General features: G+C 36.4%; 1 protein-coding gene and 1 non-coding gene across 6 annotated transcripts; both read right to left on the bottom strand.

Annotated features, from left to right (window-relative positions):
- Positions 1-10,389, bottom strand: LOC131225712 (T-complex protein 1 subunit theta-like). Of its 5 annotated transcripts, none has more exons than XR_009161494.1 (5): positions 9,709-10,389; positions 8,649-9,414; positions 6,411-6,509; positions 5,890-5,933; positions 1-280 (listed from the first exon to the last, which is right to left on the bottom strand). XR_009161494.1 is itself a non-coding variant. In XM_058221290.1 (5 exons), exons 1-4 carry the CDS (start codon positions 9,005-9,007, stop codon positions 5,916-5,918), a joined length of 381 nt encoding a protein of 126 aa, XP_058077273.1. In that variant the 5' UTR covers positions 9,008-9,698; the 3' UTR covers positions 1-280; positions 5,890-5,915. The 5 variants fall into 5 exon arrangements, 3 of the variants coding, with proteins under 3 accessions (XP_058077273.1, XP_058077271.1, XP_058077272.1); XM_058221290.1 differs by lacking the exon at positions 9,709-10,389 and having other exon boundaries at positions 8,649-8,810; positions 8,906-9,698; XR_009161495.1 differs by lacking the exons at positions 8,649-9,414; positions 9,709-10,389 and adding an exon at positions 6,857-7,005.
- A 3,941-nt stretch (positions 10,390-14,330) lies between these two features.
- Positions 14,331-14,437, bottom strand: LOC131226495 (small nucleolar RNA R71). The gene has a single exon (XR_009161874.1). It is a non-coding gene; the product is annotated as a small nucleolar RNA R71 (small nucleolar RNA).
- Positions 14,438-18,583: the final 4,146 nt, after the last annotated feature.

Raw genomic sequence — 18,583 nt, 5'->3', positions numbered from 1 at the left:
TTCCTTCTTTTCTGCTACACATTTCAATTTCAATTTCCAATTTCAATTCAACATTTCATTTCCAAGCTTCTATAATCCAATGATTCCTTGCTTTTTTCTAAAATGATCACTGCCTTCAGATATGACATCCGCTGTAAATCCTTCTTTTCTAGTTTGGCCTTCAGATATGAAACTATCCCCCTATTGTTTTACTAACCTGGCCTTCCTTTTCTAGTCAGGGCCTTCCTTCTTGCAGCTGTTGTCCCATAGATGGGCTTTATATCTACCAGTCCACCTATGCCTGATATAAATAAAACCAAATAGCCTTATTATAAGCAAAATAGAAAGCAATGAAAATAAAATAGAAATGGGAGCAACCCACAGGAAAATAAAATGTATCATTGGAAGCATCACACATAAAAGAACAAGACACCCAAGAGAAAAATATCAACAACAAGAACAACATTAAAAAGAAGGGAAAAAAACTAGAGAGAAATAAACCCATAAGCACCCCACATGAATTTAAGGGGGAACAACAAAAGTAAAAACAAGAACAAAAACAAAACAGCGTGAAAGAAGGAACCCAATTCCATTTTTTTTAAGGTAAAAAATAAATAAATAAAAGAAGGATCTGTCACAACCCTATCTCCAGCAACATAGCCTTGTGGTACAAAGCACAATATTTAGTCAATAAGAACAATCATGATTGTCTTTTCATTCAGTGGCCTAGAATAAAACAAACAACAAAGTAGCATACCATCTTCTCAGCAAGATGAGGGTGTGATGTCTCAAGCAACAAGGTAATTATCATTGGTTCAGCTACTGATGGTTGGAGATCAACACAACATTATGACCCTATGAATCAAAGTGCAGAAGTATTGATCATATCTGTTAGAGCCGGGAAAAAAAAAAAATTGTTGGAAAAACTGAAATATATTTGTACTTCATTTCAATTGAGAATCCAAATGTATGTTATATAAGAAATAGCAAGGGGTTTTCTTTATCTCCAAAATATCCAAAATTCCATAAACATTTCAGTGTAGTCTTTCATGAAAATAACAAGGATATTCCATAAAGTTGATTCAAAAGAAGAAAAGAAGAAAATGTTTATAGAGTTCTTAGAGTTAGTGAGGATGCATGATGTCCTACAAGTTCAAGTTAGTGAGGATAATCTTTCTTCTACATTTTGTTCCATAAATATTCCTTTTGACTCTTGGTCATTCCCACATTTATTGATTAAAGAAACAGAGAATAAAAGTAAACCCCTAAAGTTCCTCTGTTCTCAATTTCTTTCATTGGTCTAGAGTATTCCTGGTTTTACAATGGCAGAAAAGATCTATTTCCTACAAAGGAGAACAAAGTAACCAACCAGTGCAAAATTCTTTAATTCATGTTGAAGAACCATTTAAGAATAGGGATGGATGGCAATTTACACCCCATGATTAAATAACTTACCAGCCAACTCAAAATGGTTGAACAAAACCAAATTCCAAGAAAATGTTCCCTGACAAAAGCATGCTAATGCACATGAGTCACCTTCTTATTCACAATTGCACAAATATTGCCACTTGGTAAGAAAAATCAGACAAAAAAGAAACAAAGATGGCTCTCTCCAGCTCCTTAGTTGTCCAGCAATTCAGCTTCAAAGGAGTTTTCAGAATCCAAAAGCATTACCCTTTTCTTGATCATATTTATCTTTCTTAATAGAATCCTCCCAATGTTTCCATAGACGTATCTACATCGCGATAAAGAGGAAAAAAATGCTCTTTAGTAATCATATACCACTACCGATGATAGACAAAAAGATAAAACAGTTCAGCCCACCCACTTACAACAAGGGCTCTGACATGACATGACAAAAAGATAAAATTCAGAATTTCAATCAAACTAGCAGGGCTTTAGCACTAGCACTAGAACATGTAGAGAAGCGCTTTAGCACTAGCACTAGCACATGTAGAGAAGGGCTTCACTCAGAAATCTCTGGTGGAGTTGTTACTGCTACTGTTACTGTTACTGCTCAAACTTCAAGTGTAGGCTACAAGAACATGAGATTTACAGTGGATAGAATTGAATTGTGCTGGTATTGGTAATGTGTTGCAAAAAAAATTGTATGGTGTTCAAATGATAATTTGAACCCTGACTACAACTGACTATTTTCAATATCAACAATGCTTTCAGTACAAACCTCTTGTAATGAGAAAAGAAGTCCAAATCTGAGTATTTGCATCAGTGTAACATAAACTTAAGGAATAACCTAACACTTAAAATGACAGTGTTGGCTTACCTGTGCAAAGTGCTCGAAAATTCTCTACAGCAATGACAAAGACAAATAGAGATTAGGTGACATCCAAAAGCCATATGAGAAAGCACTGGAAGTGGAACAATCAACAAAATGGCAATGGGTTGCAACTTGCAAGGAAAACAAAATTGCAGAACAAAAGTAAATGAATTGAAAAACTTGAAGATCGTGTCTTCCAAAAACTAGTGTACCTGCTGTTTTAAGCACAACTTTACCAAAATCTAAGCTGCCCATCAACTAGACCATTGTGTAGATCTTCTGGCCAAATTTCAGGCTGGTCGATTCATGGTGGTTCATAGTGTACAAAATAGTGGATTGCTAAGAAAAAAAAAAATCTTTTTTTTTCTCTCTAGCTACGCATTAGTTTTATGACATGCATTTGCCATTTTTTTATTGTGCAAAAAGAATGCACTGCATTTCAAAAGAACTATTTCATTTTAACCATTCTGCAGCTTGTTAGAAATTGGATTGTTAGGATGTGTGTGGTAACCTACAAATAAATGGTTTTGAAAATCAAGAGATTCATGTGTGGTGGAGAGAAAAAATCAGAAGTAGGCAATAATGGGAATATGAACTAATATAGATGGGCAATGGCACTTACTCAAATGACGACAGAAATCGTTTCAGAATTCGACTTATTTCAGCGACCTACAAAACCATGCCAGCCAAATTACATAGCATGTTCGTTTGTTATTCCCGAATTACACCCTATGCCTCATAATATCCCATATGTCATTTTCATCAAAATCTAAACTGTTCAATCAGTTGGATCCATCTGGAGAACACGTAATAGAAAAAGTTGAATTGATCCACTCATCAAACAGTCTAAATCATAGGAAAAATGGAAAAACGTCAGTATGGTATAAAGTATATGCATGGCCCACCTGATGAGTATATGAATATAGAAGTTTTGGAGTATGATTACCATAGTCTCGATCACCTTTGAACGGGTTGGATTTGTATACACATGAAATCTAGGGAATTACGAGCGAGTTAGACAGCAACACAATCGCCTAACTAGTTTGTGCAGGAGACCTCAAAAAAATAAAAGAACTGAAGGCAGTTCAAATCCACACCTTGATTTCATTCACTTCAAAAGAAATGTCAGTATCAAATCCCCATAGTACTTGTAAAGAAGCTTCAAACTCGTCTGTCATACCCATTTTGGCCTAGACACTAAGAACAGCACTTGTTAAGAAGGTGTTTACCAATAAGACTCACCAGCAACCAGGGGATTTGGTGATGAAAAACAGACTGGGTATCAAATTTGTACAGGGTAATATTCCTGCAGATAAAAAGGGTGCAAGTTTGATTCACTTGTAATGAACAAAATCACTTGATCAAGTCAATTCAAATTGAGTCAGTCAATACTTGCAGCAAGCTAACTTGGGTTTCTCTAAACCTGAAGAACCTAGTCAAAATTACTTTAACATTTTGATCAATAGCTCAAAAATTCAAAAGAGTACTCAAAGCCTAGATTAGTTAGCAGGGTAAAACAACAATCTGTAGCCATTTGAAAACCAGCTAATTGTGCTAAAATTGTTCACGTTATTGCAGAAGGCACAATACACCTCAGGATGCATGCTCACTCTGATTTCTCCATCAAACCAGCTCAAAATGGCATGTGTGCTCAATGTGCAATAGCTGAATTGAACTCATTATTTATTTGAGCTAGTGCCTACTCTGCTCTAGCATAAGCTTTATAAAGAAAGAAAAAAAAAGTATCAGTCAAATAGTCGAGCATACTGTGGGCATGGAATTTACATAACATGCGGACATCTGATTACTAAATGCATAGATAAAGAGCTTTGACAGAACCTTCAATGTCCTCTACATCCAGCCTCACCTAGATGCTAAAGGTGTTTTAAAGTGACTCTCTGTTTTGGTGTCCACCGTGCAGCTATAAATGTTAATTGCTACCATTGGCAGCAATGGGGTCTTTTACTCTTTGAACCCAACTCCAAATTTAAAAGAAAACACTTTGACTCAGTGCTCAGTTAACTCAGTGAGTCATGGTGCTATGATGGCCTAACTACTAATTACTAATTAACAAATAGGGCAAGCATATTGGCCTAAATACTAATTAACAATGTCAATTAACAAAGAATCATAAGTATAAACATTTAAAGAATAAATATCAAAATATATAAGAAAAAGAATGAGATTAAGTTATCTGCGATTATCTACCATATCAAACCAGCTTGTGCAAGTGCTAGCTGTTTGAAGTTTCTTCAGTTTGTTTATTATTTATCCTCACACAACTGTGTAATAATATTTACAAAATAATTAAATTAATTATTAGGCATGGGTTGAGTAAAGAAAAGATTTTCCTGGGTTGAGTTAAGTAAAGACTCACATGAGTTGAGTCAACAAGACCCGGCTGAACAAAGAAATGTTGAACAAAACCAAATTAATATATAGAGCTTTGTCAAGCCCTTGTGCATCTATATCGCAAGTGCCAAACTGGCAAGCATGTGGGACAACATCCAAGTGGTGTGCAGCTGGAGGGCCCCATTGTGTTATAGGTGGCCTGCTTCAAACTCAGGAAGCACACCTCATCAGGTTGACCAAACGTGTATGAAAACTCAGGAAGCACAGCTCATCAAGAGGTGACGACGCATCATGGCGTCCACTATGCATTTTAGTCACATGTGAAAAAGGAATCCACCATTCTTCAAAAGAAAGTTGAAAATCTGACATTTTATTTAATTTTTTTTTTTTATTATTGTGGCCAGGAGCGATCACCCTATAGCGTCGGCGGTGAAGATTGAATGTCCATTGTTGAAACAGTCATGGGCAACCTAAGCTTTGGATTAAGTTAATATTTTTGTGTTTTCAGTTCATTTCATTAGGAATGAGCTCATGAACGATTTGGATGGAATATAAATATCACAGTAGATCCTAGGGAGGTTTCAATGGTAAGTATTTCATAACTCACTTTTTCCTCCCACGTACCTTGATTTTGAACATGTCTCATTTTTTAACTTAATGTGGACTGATGGCAGTTCTTAAACAATAGTCATCAGTCCACATTAAACATACACGTGGCCTCCTGATGGTGTACCAACCCTGCTTCAACATGAGGATGTTACTAGATATCATCTGAATTGAAAGCAAAACAGTTCAAAATACACCACTTTTTTTTATTTTTTTATTTTTTTATTTTTTTAGAATGACTCATTAAACAACCCATTCATGAATACAATTTAATCACTTCACCTCCATGCTGTATGTCTTCCCAGCTCCAGTCTGTTCCAAATGCATTATTTGATGGTTACAATTTGTTAGTATGATATGAAAGCTTTACATTACTTGCCGAAACAAACAAAACAAAACATCTATCAGTTTTGTTTTTTTGTCAATATGAATATGAAAGCTACATATTGCTCACTGGATGCATATTTTGTAGCCTGGCCTCAAACAGAACAGGCAATTCAAGGATATATCTTCGCACTTGCATACATGTGTACTACAATGCATGCATGTTTGCATTCATGAATTCATGCATTTACAATCTGAAAAACTTCAGTTAATGACAGAAACATAAAAAGAAAATGTTGGCAACCAGAGCAAGCATCATTTCAAGTAATTTCTATCAAATTGCAGATTACCTGTCCATAAGTAATGATTGTTCCATTTATTGCATTAATGGCATCTGTTGATAGAAAACAACAGAAAAATGAAACACAGAGCATGAACACAAAAATGAGGCAGATCCAAATCTCAAGTAGATGATGACACCATAGCAAACACAGTGGGGATTGAAGGCTTACTTTTCAAAACTTCTCGAGGGCCATAGAAGTGTTGGATAAGCTGATATTTGTATTTTCCTATGAACAGGTTGGATGGGAAATAAACATTGGGTGGACTATATAAACATTTTATATGTTTCACTTGTTTTTCAGTAGATGATGAAAACAAAATTGTGTCTAAAATGACAAGAGGCATGACTACTCATTAAATATCAATTAATCAACTAGTTAGAGCATCATTCCAAAAAGGGCTGCTGTTTTTTTTTTTTTTTTTTTCTGAACCATCTAAAGTTGGTTTCACTACCTAAACGATAGAATAAAGCATTACTAGCATGCAGAATGCAAGGTGGTGGAAAGATTAAGCAAACAAGAAAACTCACCAACAACATTGGAACCTTGGCAACCCAACCTTGAGAGCTTCCACTTCCATACTCAGCTCTAGCCAGGACAATGGTGTCATGGCTATAAGCCTTGTACCTCTGAAACACCATATTAATAACATGCTTTTAGTTTACAACATATCAAATTGTAGGGGAATGCCTCTTGATACTACTCTACATTCATAGACCATAAGTAACAGATAGAGGTCCTAGTAGGACTAAATTTTAAAGAGAACCAATCACATATAGGCGGTTGTATGCTACAACCTTTTCTTGCCTAAAGAATCTATTTCCATTTTTTTCCCTTAACAGCAATTTTCAAGGCAAAATACTTGTAAACTATAGCAGTTTCAAGGGATCAGTCATTGTAAAAGGCGAAAGGAAGCAATGAAGAAAAAATGTAGCTAAGTGAAAAGAATAGCATAATTTGATATCAATGAACTCACCATCGCCGTATAAAAAACATTGAGCTTCTCGCCTATTAGAATGTGAACTGTCTTTGGCTTCTCCCTTCAAGAGCTTGTTAACAATGTGAATATTAGCAAAGGTTCCCCTCGCCATCACCTCTTGTTCGTCTTCTTTTTCTTTTCTTTTTTTCTTTCTTTCTTTCTTTCTTTTTTTCTTTTTTTTTAATTTATTTATTTAAAAGAAAGTAAGTTATGGATATAATAGCCTAGTTCTCTAAAAGCATAAAAGATTCAGTGGCATATTGCTTTGAAACCATGAAAGAACCAAAAATAATCAGTAGATGAGTTGTTCACAATTCATGCTACTCACAGTTCAATTCGGTTTCAGACTCCTAAAAAGCTTCTCAATTCAAAATTCTAAGAAACTCAGCAATTCTACGCCACAGCCATAGAGCACACAAATAAACATCTAGGATAGATCACAATAATTGCAATAAACTAGTTTTAAAAAGATAAATCTTCTTAATTGGTACCTCTACTATCTGCATAACATCGTGGTTTGCAGCTAAATCATCTACTACAATTAGCATAATTGCGCTAAATGCTAATGGGTATAGCATGTGCAAAAAACAAACAAACAAACAAACAATCAAGGCTTTCAAAGGAGCTTGGAATATTGCCAGTCAGGCTGTTAAAGCTGAGGTCTCTACATGGAGAAAGCACAATGATAGATAATGAACCTGTAACAGAAATGTTTTTTGTGGCACATTTTGCAGAAGAGCATTAGCACATCTAACTATTAATATTTTTCTAGATGCACCAAACAACTCAAATTCAGTGAATGTGCACCACCTGATGCATACTCAATTTCATTCTCATTCTGGAATACATCTAAACATGCCTTAAAATACCATACATAAATGCAGGGGAGAGTAATGGGATATTAACATGCAATACACAAATGCAAGTGAGTAATGGTGCATTTTACTGTATTACAAGCAAAATGTCAAAATCTGCTTATAGTACTTATAGCTAGTTCAGATCCAAAATCTGCTTTTGCGGAAACAAATTCTATCCATGATACAAGACCACAACAATTTGCAGATGATTTCAACAAAGATTGAAATTCCTCTAGAATAAACAGATATCATGGAACCATGATAAGATCTCAACAGCACAAAAAAAGAGGGGCAGTTTCAATACTAATAATGACCTTTGTTATATCAACATTGGATCCCATGCCCCTTTGACCACATACAGGGACACGTAACCTCATGAATATTATTTCTTTTGATCAATAGTAAGCTCACATAAATCAATTCAACCAAATTGGCTGAGAAGGAAACAACAGTAAGCCTTCCAATGCACAAAATTACCCAATGCCAAATGGCATGAAAATACTCCTAGAGAGTAGAAAAATATTATTATTTTTTTCATTTTCAGCAACATTAAGCCTTCCAAAAAACCACTCAATACTACATGGCAAGTAAATGTGCTCCATCAAACATCCAAATCCAAATCAGACAAAGGCATCCAATACAAAGCATCACCAAAAAAACCACACACACACACACACACACACAGAGAGAGAGAGAGAGAGAGAGAGAGAGAGAGAGAGAGAGAGAGAGAGAGAGAGAGAGAGAGAGAGAGAGAGAGAGAGAGAGAGAGATTTAAGAACACAAAAGATCCTTGACAGAAAAAATACAACGCACTGGGTGGAATGTATGTCTACTCTATGATATTTACAACCAGAAAATAAGTAAGGAAGCAAATATAGTATAAGAATATTGTATTGGTATAAGAACCAATAGTTAGTTTTCCAAAGGCACACCCTTGCATTTTCCATTTGTTTTATACTTCCAACAACATCAGTTTTCAGGACCATGCCACGAACAATTGAACAGTTATGCAGACCTCCTCCAAGAAGCTTTACGACATGAACATTATCTACATTAAAGTTCACTAGGTTCTTGGGGCTGACCTGGATGCATGCCTGTAATATAAAAGAAGTCCAGCTTTTGAATTTTTCTCAAAACCAAGGGACCAAAAATAATATTAATAAATAAACACCAACATCCATGTACACACATCCGCAATAAGAGGGCACAAAATATCTTCTTGTACGAACTGCTTGCTGGCCACAATAGCTTTCATTTGGGAAACAACTTCATCCTTGTTCCACACATCCATTGTTTCTGAGCCCCTTTCAACCTACTCATCTAAAATATCGACCGTCTAGGCATCAACAGAGCAGAAATCAGCATATGCACAATGCCTAATGAGCAAAAGGCTTAAAATACAGTTTGACAGGTCATTCAGCAAAGAAATGAAGGACCTTATTGATCACTTTTGTGTAGCCACTAATGATTTCACTTGGATGCAATCCCATCCTAATTAGCTCCTCCGCATTTTGGAGAAGCTCCCCAGCAAAAGATATCGTCAGATTAGCTCCATCACCAATTTCTTCCTGTTGAGCTTTGCCTACTTACATGAGATCTTAGCAGTAGGATGTTGTACCTCAAGTTCTTTCACAATAGTTGCAGCATCATTTGTAACAAAGAGTTTGTCCAAATGATTAATGACCATCTTATTCATACCTAAACATGCCCAAAAAAGGGGGGAAATTTTTAATCGACCTCGCATATTTTGAAGCCAGACTGAGGATCATTACAATGAGTAAGCATCTAATAGGGCCAGATAAAAACCTTATGAGCTACTAATTTTGAATATTTTCAGGGCGACATTACCGAATAATTAACAGAAATCCTGGTCATTATTAATGATTCCAAAAATAACACAAAAATGGGAAATGAATCAGAAAGTCTACAAAAAAACACCGAAAATTTTGAATATTTTTAGGGCGAAGAAACTTCAGTAGGCAGAGCCGTTACCGTTCGGTCTGAGCAAAGTTTAGGTAATGGTGGAGAGCTGCTTGCAAGCATCAATGTTCTTGAGGACCGCTTCGTCGATGCCAGAGAGATGCTTGTGGCCTTCTTTCAGCATCGCTTGTACTCTGTACGGCTGCATCTGGAACCCCATTCTCACTGCTAAGAGTTCTAGAATCTAACTCCGAAACAAGAGAGAGAGAGAGAGAGAGAGAGAGAGAGAGAGAGAGAGAGAGAGAGAGAGAGAGAGAGAGAGAGATGAGGAGAGTGTTGCAGAGATCGAAACCCTAAAATTGGAGTTGCTCTGAAAGAGAATGGATCAAAACCCTAAAAAAACCCTAACCCTTGAAATAACCCTTTCACTTCTGAGAAGCTCTGCTCTGCAAATACTATATACCTACCGAGCAAAAATGTAAAGTGAGGCTGGTTAGAGAGAGACAGAACGGGTAATTAGGGCTCTATTTTTCTTGTAGTGATAGGGAGAGAGATCAAGAGGGAGCGAGAGAGATAGAGAGATAGAGGGAGTGAGATAAAGAGGGAGGGAACGGGAGAGGGATCAAGAGGTAATGATAGAGGGAGTGTGGGAGTGGGAGCTAGAGAGATCCTGAACCAGGGATTGAGGGAGTGAGGGAGCGGGAGAGAGAGGGAGAGATCGAGAATAGGGTTGCATTGGTGTGACTGGAGATAAATAGGAAGTTATGTAATAGGTTTTTTTTAAAGGTTCTGACACGGTTTCGAGCCGTTTCAGAACCAAAACCATTATGACACGGTTTTAAGCCGTTTTAGAACCAAAACCATTACCGTTCTTGAACGGGGTTTTTGATGTAGTGCTTGGATGAAGTGAAAAAACAAATATCAGCTTGAAGTTTTTAATGGTGGACATTCAATCCCTAATTTATGGTCCACTTGAGCCTTGGACTTGCCTCATTTTTAGGATTATATCTTAAAATGATTTGAGAAAAACGATGAACAACGTGGATAAAACACTTACATCAGGGTGAGCCCCATGGAGCCCTGCCCGGACGGATTACCGTCTGGACGGGGGTAGGATGCAACCGCATCCCATAAAATTATGCTGTAAATACAATTGGCAAAAGGGAAACGTGAAAAGAAAGCAAGCTCAGTCTCTACCGACTACACGTGCTGTAAGTTCGGAGGCAAGAGAAGGCCGCTATCACCACAGACATGGGATAAAAGTTTATGCCACAGCTCGACTAATGGCCTGAAAAAGATAGGTTGTGATTTTCTTTCAAGCTTATGACAAATCCTAGTTGATAGTATGAAGAATGAAAGCTAGAGATAATATGAGAATTCACGAATTAAACTAAGATAGAAACTTAATCATTCATGCTTCTTTGTTACTAGTTCATCTAGATAAAAATTGAAAAATCCTTCTCAAGGATGGAAACACTACTCATATAATAACTTGAATTTTCTTTTTTTCTTTTTCATGTGTGTTATTAACATGTCTTAAATCTAAGAAAAATTCGACTAGCCGGAGAAATTCAGATGAAAATCCAGCAACAATTTACTTTGGAAATTCCAAGAAATTTGACTAGTCGAAGGACAAGTTTGACTAGTCGAAGTGTCCTTCGATTAGCCCGAGATCTGGTTCGATTAGTCGGAGGTTATGTAGATTGTGTACGAACTGCATAAATTTGAGGCAGTTTCCGGATTATTCCAAGTCGGTGCGAAAGTTGGAGTTCTCCAACTATAAATAGGAGTTCCTATGGTGCTCCTAGAGGAATTCTAAGATATTGCAAGGTTTCCTAAACTATTCCAGAGGGTTTCTAAATAGTTATAAGGTTTTAAAGGGTGTAGCAAAGGGTGAGTTTGAGGTTGTTCGAATCGAGTACGTCCTCTCTTTGTAATTTATGCTTTCATAGTGGATTTCTTTTGCTTTGCGCCGTGATTTTTTCTTGAAAGAGTTTTCCACATTAAATCTTTGTGTTCTCTTGTGTTTGCTTGGTGCTCTTGGATTTCTATCCTAGATCCATCTCTGTGTGATTCCGCAGCCCAATCCCCAATAAGTGGTATCAGAGTAATCGTTGAGACACAGTTTTGAATCTGTAGGATTAACATCAATGGGAAGCACTAGGTATGATATTAAGAAGTACTCGAGGAACAATAACTTTGATTTATGAAAGATCAAGATGATCAGTTCCTTAACCAAGCAAGGTAAGGGTGATGCTCTTGAGGAGAGAAAGTCTACTATGACTGATGATGAATGAAATGCTCTTAATGAGAAGGCCTTATCTTCGATCCGTTTATGTCTCACGGATGAGGTCCTCTATAATGTTTTAAGGGTGAAAACCGTAGCTTGTTGAGTGTCAAATATTACATATTTCCCCTATTTATATCTTGGTTTTATGAACATGATAAGACTTAATGGTATATTTTATACATGTTTGTGTTGCAAGGTGAATCTGAGAGCTTGAATTGAAAAGAATGCTAAAAGCATGGATTTAATGCTCAAGAATCACTAAGGAGAAAGATGAATCTTAGGAGACTAAGAATGAAGAATTCATATGTTAAAGATCCAAGGAAACCAAGTACAAAGGATGAAGAAATGACTTGAAAGAATGAAGAATCTGCAGCAGAAAACAGGACATTTTGGTTCGACTTGAGCCAACTTCGGTCCGACCGAAATCGCAGAAAACTGTCTAGCAAGAAATCAAGATAATTCAATCTGACCTGAGCCAACTTTGGTCCAACCAAAGTACTTCGATTGGAGACTTCGGTTAGAGTTGGTCCGACCTAAATTTAATAGATTTTCTACACAAGAATTTTCAACATCAACTCCGGTCCGATCGAAGTCAACTTTGATCCGACCGAAATTGCGTAGAATTGTCCAGTGAAAAAGTGTGATTTTCTATCTTAATTCAGTTCAACCGAACCCAACTTCAGTCTGACCGAAGCGTAATGCAAGACTTATGTGGAGTGCATAACTTGAGGCAGTTTCTGAAAATTTCAAGGAGTTGCGTAAGATAGGACTTCACAACTATAAATAGGAGTCCCTAGAATGTTCTTAGGCACTTCTAGGGTTTAAAGAGTGGAGAAAAAGGGTGGAGAGCTGCCGATAAGAGTTTTTGTTTTTCTTCTTTAGTTGTTTTTATGCTTTCTTTAAGAGTTCTTAGTTCAATCATGTCTATCATTGGATAAACCTCTTAGCTAGGGCTAAGAGGTGAAGCTTGTAGCGTGATTGAGATATTTACTTTGCTTTGATTCATGTTTATGTTAAACTTCATTGATTTCTAGTTGATTTTAAGGAATATTTTTAGTTTTCAATGGTTTGTTATGTCTCAAATTATAATAGATCTGTGATAGATTTAGATATCTTCTTTTCTTAATTAAGATTGTGGGATTGGTAAATCTTGTTGTTTACCATCATTTTCGGGGCATGGTTGGGTGATGAAATCCCTTTGAAATCCTCACAATTCTCCTCCTTTGAGATTAGATCAATGAGAAGTTTAAAGATTCGATCATCTCTTTCTTTAACTCGATAAGATAGGACTTTGATTCCAATTAGATCTCTTGAATCAAGTAAGGTAGCATCTCAATTGCTACAAGTGGATCCTTAGAACCCTAGTTCCCACCTTTAAATTGATAGTTTAATCACAATATTTACAGTTCCTTCCTTATTTCAAATAGGTTATATCTTTCTTTAGTTCTAGTTCTAATTACTTTCAGAAACGTACAAGATTAGTCCCTGTGGATTCGACCTCGGTCTCATCGAGATTATTAATACATCGCAACCTTACACTTGGGGTTGTGAACAAGTTTTTGGCGCCGTTGCCGGGGACTACGGCTATGTTTTTCTGAGATTAATTGGTATTAAAATTAGGTTAAGATTAGGATTAACTTTTTGTTTTGTTTTTAGTTTAGGAATTTTTTTGAACTTGCTTTTAGAATCTAACTTGATTTTCTGTTTTGTAGGATTTTAACCTAGCAATCTTCAATCCGGTAACCTCTTTCCAATTCTCTTTCTTTCTTTTCTTTTCTAGATCTCTTAATTATTTTAGTTTTCCTAGGTTTAGGTTTAGTTACTTGAAGGTTTTGAGTGTTCCATGCCCAAGTGGGTTCGTGACAACACTCGACGTCTCTTAAGTGAAGGAGGGTTGGTCGAAGGGCTGCCTATCCATCACAGGATTAGACGCCACTTAAGATCCTTAGAGTCGATAGAGTGATGGCTGGAAATCAACCTACAAACCAACATCAACCTCCAGTTAAGAAAATTCAGGATGAGAATGAGGTGCACAATGCACCCCATGCCTCGTACTTTACAAAATTTCTTGCAACCGGCGGCGGTGAGTACACCTTCCTGTATGATTTTTCTAAAAAATACAGAAAATATGAATATCAAGCCAGGAGTAATCCAACTCCTTCCAAAGTTCCATTGGCTAGGATTTGAAAATCCATATCTACACTTGAAAGAGTTTGATGAGATAATAGCCACTTTATATTTTCCTAATGTGTTTGAGGACACGATTAGGCTGAAACTCTTTACCTTCTCCTTAAAAGAAAAGGCTAAGACGTGGTTGCACTCACTATGTCCATGATTTATTAGTAGATAGAATGACATGACAAATGAGTTCATAAAGAAATTCTTCCCATACCATAAGATGAACACCATCAGAAAGTCGATCATGAACTTCTCCCAAAAGGAAGATGAGACATTCTTCCAATGTTGGGAGTGGTTCAAGGATCTTGTCAGTTCATACCCACAACACGGTTTTGAAACGTGATACATAACAACTTTCTTCAATGATGGACTGACACATTCCATGCGCCAAATGGTTGAGACAATGTGCAATGAGGAATTCATGAACAAAGATGTCGACGATGTGTGGGATTATTTTTAACAAACTTGGTGAAAACACACAATCATGGGACATCTCCCCAAGACCCAACACCACTTCAAAGCCTACTCAATTAAAGGAGAAGGGCAGAATATACATGTTAAATGAGGAAGACAATATAAATGCTAAAGTGGCCAGTCTCACAAGGAAACTCGAGGCCATGAAACTTAAGAAGGATAAGGCTAAGGAAGTTGTTTGTGGTATTTGTGCTTGCAACGTTCATACAACTGAAAATTTCCTAACAATACGTGCTTTCTAAGAAATTCTGAATGAACAATTGAATGTCCTAAATAACTACCAAAGACCTTTCAGTGGACCCACCTTAAATACATACAACTCCAACTGAAGGAATCATCCAAATTTCAGTTGAAGGAATGGACAAATGGCTATTCAAGAGATCCTTAATCAATTTCTGAATCAAAGGAACCCTCAAGAGGATCCGGCCTTAAAACATATTCAAAACCAAAAGCTTTCAATTAGAGTATATTGTAAGACATTCAAGACCTTTCAAACGCCATACAAGGGCACAATTCAAAAAATTTGTTTGGGGAGAAAGTGATCCTTCCGGCCCAACCTCTCCCTAACCCTAAACTGCAATACGAAATTAATGACCAAGCTCTTTAAATCAGATGTAACAAGCTTAGTCTACACCACTCTTTAGAGTGGAAAGACAATTGATAAATCTATTCCGGTAAGGGCTAAAAAGTCTAAGGACCTGGAATTAGATGAGAATGATAGACCTACTCCACATGGGGTGGAACCAAAACCTCAAAGTAAACCGATTATGCCATTCCCCCAACGGTTGATTGCACCAAAACCTCTAACTAACTCATAGGATATTGTAGAGGTGTTGAAACAAGTGAAAGTCAACATTCCTTTACGAGACGCTGTGAAACAAATCCCCTCTTATGCCAAAATTTTGTAAGATTTATGTACAACTAAGAGACGATAAACTATTCAACAAAGAATTTTTCTAACAGAAAAAGTGAGTGCCATCCTCAAGCAAGATGTGCCAAAAAAATTTAAAGATCCTGGTAGCCTAATTATCACCTGTATAATTGGGAATCACCAGATAGAGCACACACTTCTTGACTTAGGAGCAAGCGTTAACTTGATTCCCTTCTCGGTATACGAAAAATTAGCTCTAGGTGAATTAAAACCCACCTAGACCACATCACAACTTGCTGATCGTTCGGTCTGTGTACCGAGAGGGATAATCAAGGATGTACTGGTCCAGGTTAACAAATTCTACTATCATGTAAATTTTATTGTCTTAGATACTCAACCCATTTTAGATATGAGCACTCAGATCCCTATCATCCTTGGTCATCCATTCCTAGCTACATCAAATGTCATAATTAATTGTAGGAATGGAGTTATGAGTTTATCTTTTGGAAACATGATGTTGGAGCTCAATATCTTTTTCAACATGAGCAAACAGTTAGAAGATGCTGACGATATCTATGACATAACATGATCAACTCTTTCGTGGAAAATAGAGTAACCCTGAATCCATACTTTGATCCTATAGAAACACAATGTGAGGAAAGTGATTTCAACTCACTTGTGAACTGTACTGAATTAGATAATGATGAGGAGTGGGATGACAATCATGAATTTACAACCCAAAATTCCTTAGAATCAATTTAAAGTATGGTCCAGGTAAATGATCACGACTCACGAGGTATAGGAAGTTGTTGACCATAATGATCTACTCCACCTATCTGACATGTTTGATTTAAATGTGGATGATGATTTCCTTCCAAGTGAACCACATGACTCTTTTGAGGCATGCTCGACCCACTTCCCTGATTTAAATGATTATTTGATCAGGGAGATGGACAACTCACTTGATATGACTCTGGTATTTAAAACTACCCAGTGGATGCCACCATTTGAATAGTCATCCATTGACAATACAAAGCCTCTACTGATTAGTATTAAGGAACCGAGTCTTCTCCTTAGATCTTCACCTATTGATTCTCAATCTGTCTATGCAAGGCAAGGCAAGATGCATCCGGTGACGATTGACTCTCACCAAGATGAAGAGCAAGAGAGCATGTTTCCCATTATTCTAAGAGAAGACGAAGGAATCCTTGGGTATATCATCACAAGCCTCAATGTGAAAAATGATCCCCTCGCAACTGAATCTTTCCACTCACTGAAAGATTACTTGGCATACTTTATAGATTCTAATGATGTCATGATACAAGATATAGTGAATGCCTTGCGAGACAATACCTCGGTAGTTGTTATTGATCGAGGGAACTCTTATTCTGAAAAACCTCCTTTCACAGATCCTAAATGTTTACCATCAAAGGAGGAGGTGCTAAAAATTGAACCGAAGTCTGAAACTTCGGAATGAGTTGAGACTACACCACCTACTAAATTTTTTTTTTTTCGAATTTCATCTGCTTGTAGCCTCTGATTCACCACGGTATACTAACTTTGAAAATTTTTCTGTCACAGGTGAATCATATATACTTTGGATACCTCAGGCGATTTAAAGACGATTTTACTGAGGTCCATAAATTTCTCTGAAAATTCATGCTCCAGGGCATCCAAGCCTATTGCAAAAAGGGCTTTTGGATGATCTTGTTGAGAAATCTACTGAGAAATTTATCAAGATACTAGTCAGAGGAGGAGGAACCTTGCTGCATGATTGAGTAATTTTCCCATGCTTTCCTATTTTAGGTTTAGAATTTATTGCTTTCATAGAATTTATGACTAGGATAGTTTGCTTTTAGTTTGTTTAGTCTTCTTGCTGATCCATCGTCACATTGAGATCTTTGGAATGACTTTAATTCACCTTCTTCAGGTACTACCTTTCCATCACTTCTCCTTTCTTTTTGTTGCCTCATGTGCATTACATGCGTATATCTTTTACATTGAGGACAACGTAGATTTTAGGTTGGGGGTGTGGATTAGGTAAAATAATTAGTGTAATCAGCGTTGTTCTTAGTTTTTAAGAAAAAATTGTGGAAATTTTCAATTTTTCAAAGTAAAAACCTATTTGAAAAGCGATAGTTTGTGCATTCTTTAAGAATGTTTTGAGTATGGTAAGATGAAGAATGAATTCTAAATTGTTGGAGTTTGATCAACTGAGTAGTCTATCACTTAAAGTTCTTGCATTCAATTGATTAAGAGGAAGTTTGAATACCATGTTGATCTAAATCAGAAGACACATTCAATTTGCTTTTCTGAGAGTTGTGCTAGAATTACTGATTGTTAGCATGTGAATCACTGATAGATGTTGAGAATTAAGTCTGGAGGATTTTATCCACCTTAAAAGATGAAAAGAACCAGTTAAAAAATAGTGAGATTGATAAAAAGGTCATGTATGATGAAAAGACTGTAAAAGAATGAAAAAGAATAGAAAGTATGAAAAGAATGAATAAATAAAAAGAGACCATTGATATAAAATCAAAAACTGTAAAAAGAAGGAAAATGGGACAAGTTCAGAATCAGTACTTGATAATTCAATTAAAGTTGAGGTGATGAGCATGGCTAATATTATGTAATGATAGTATATTTTTGTGGAAAGTAAGATGGAATTCACTAGGCACATTAGGAAAACTTGATATATGAACTTATACTCTTAAATGATTATATAAGAACCTGTTTGATTGATTACTCACTTGGTTCAGCTCTAAGTTTTCAAATTTTCACCCTTGTTTCTTTGGACTATACTCATTCATACTCATCTGCACAAAAGATTATTTTCTGAAAGAAGTTTTGAACTTTGAAAATAAAAGATTATTTCACGCATGTTTTGCTTGGGACTAGCAAAATGCTGGTTAGGGAGTGTGTTGGGTGTCAAATATTGCATATTTTTCCCTATTTATATCTTACTTTTATGAACATGATACTACTTAATGTTATATTTTATACATGTTTGTGTTGTAAGGTGAATCTGAGAGCTCGGATTGAAAAGAATGCTAAAAGCACGGATTTAATGCTCAGAAATCACCAATGTCATGCTCCAAACCCAGAAATCGGATTAACAGGAATCCCGATCACCG

Source organism: Magnolia sinica, chromosome 14 (assembly GCF_029962835.1).
Source record: "Magnolia sinica isolate HGM2019 chromosome 14, MsV1, whole genome shotgun sequence".
NCBI lineage: Eukaryota > Viridiplantae > Streptophyta > Magnoliopsida > Magnoliales > Magnoliaceae > Magnolia > Magnolia sinica.
This window is presented reverse-complemented; position numbering and strand designations above follow the sequence as displayed.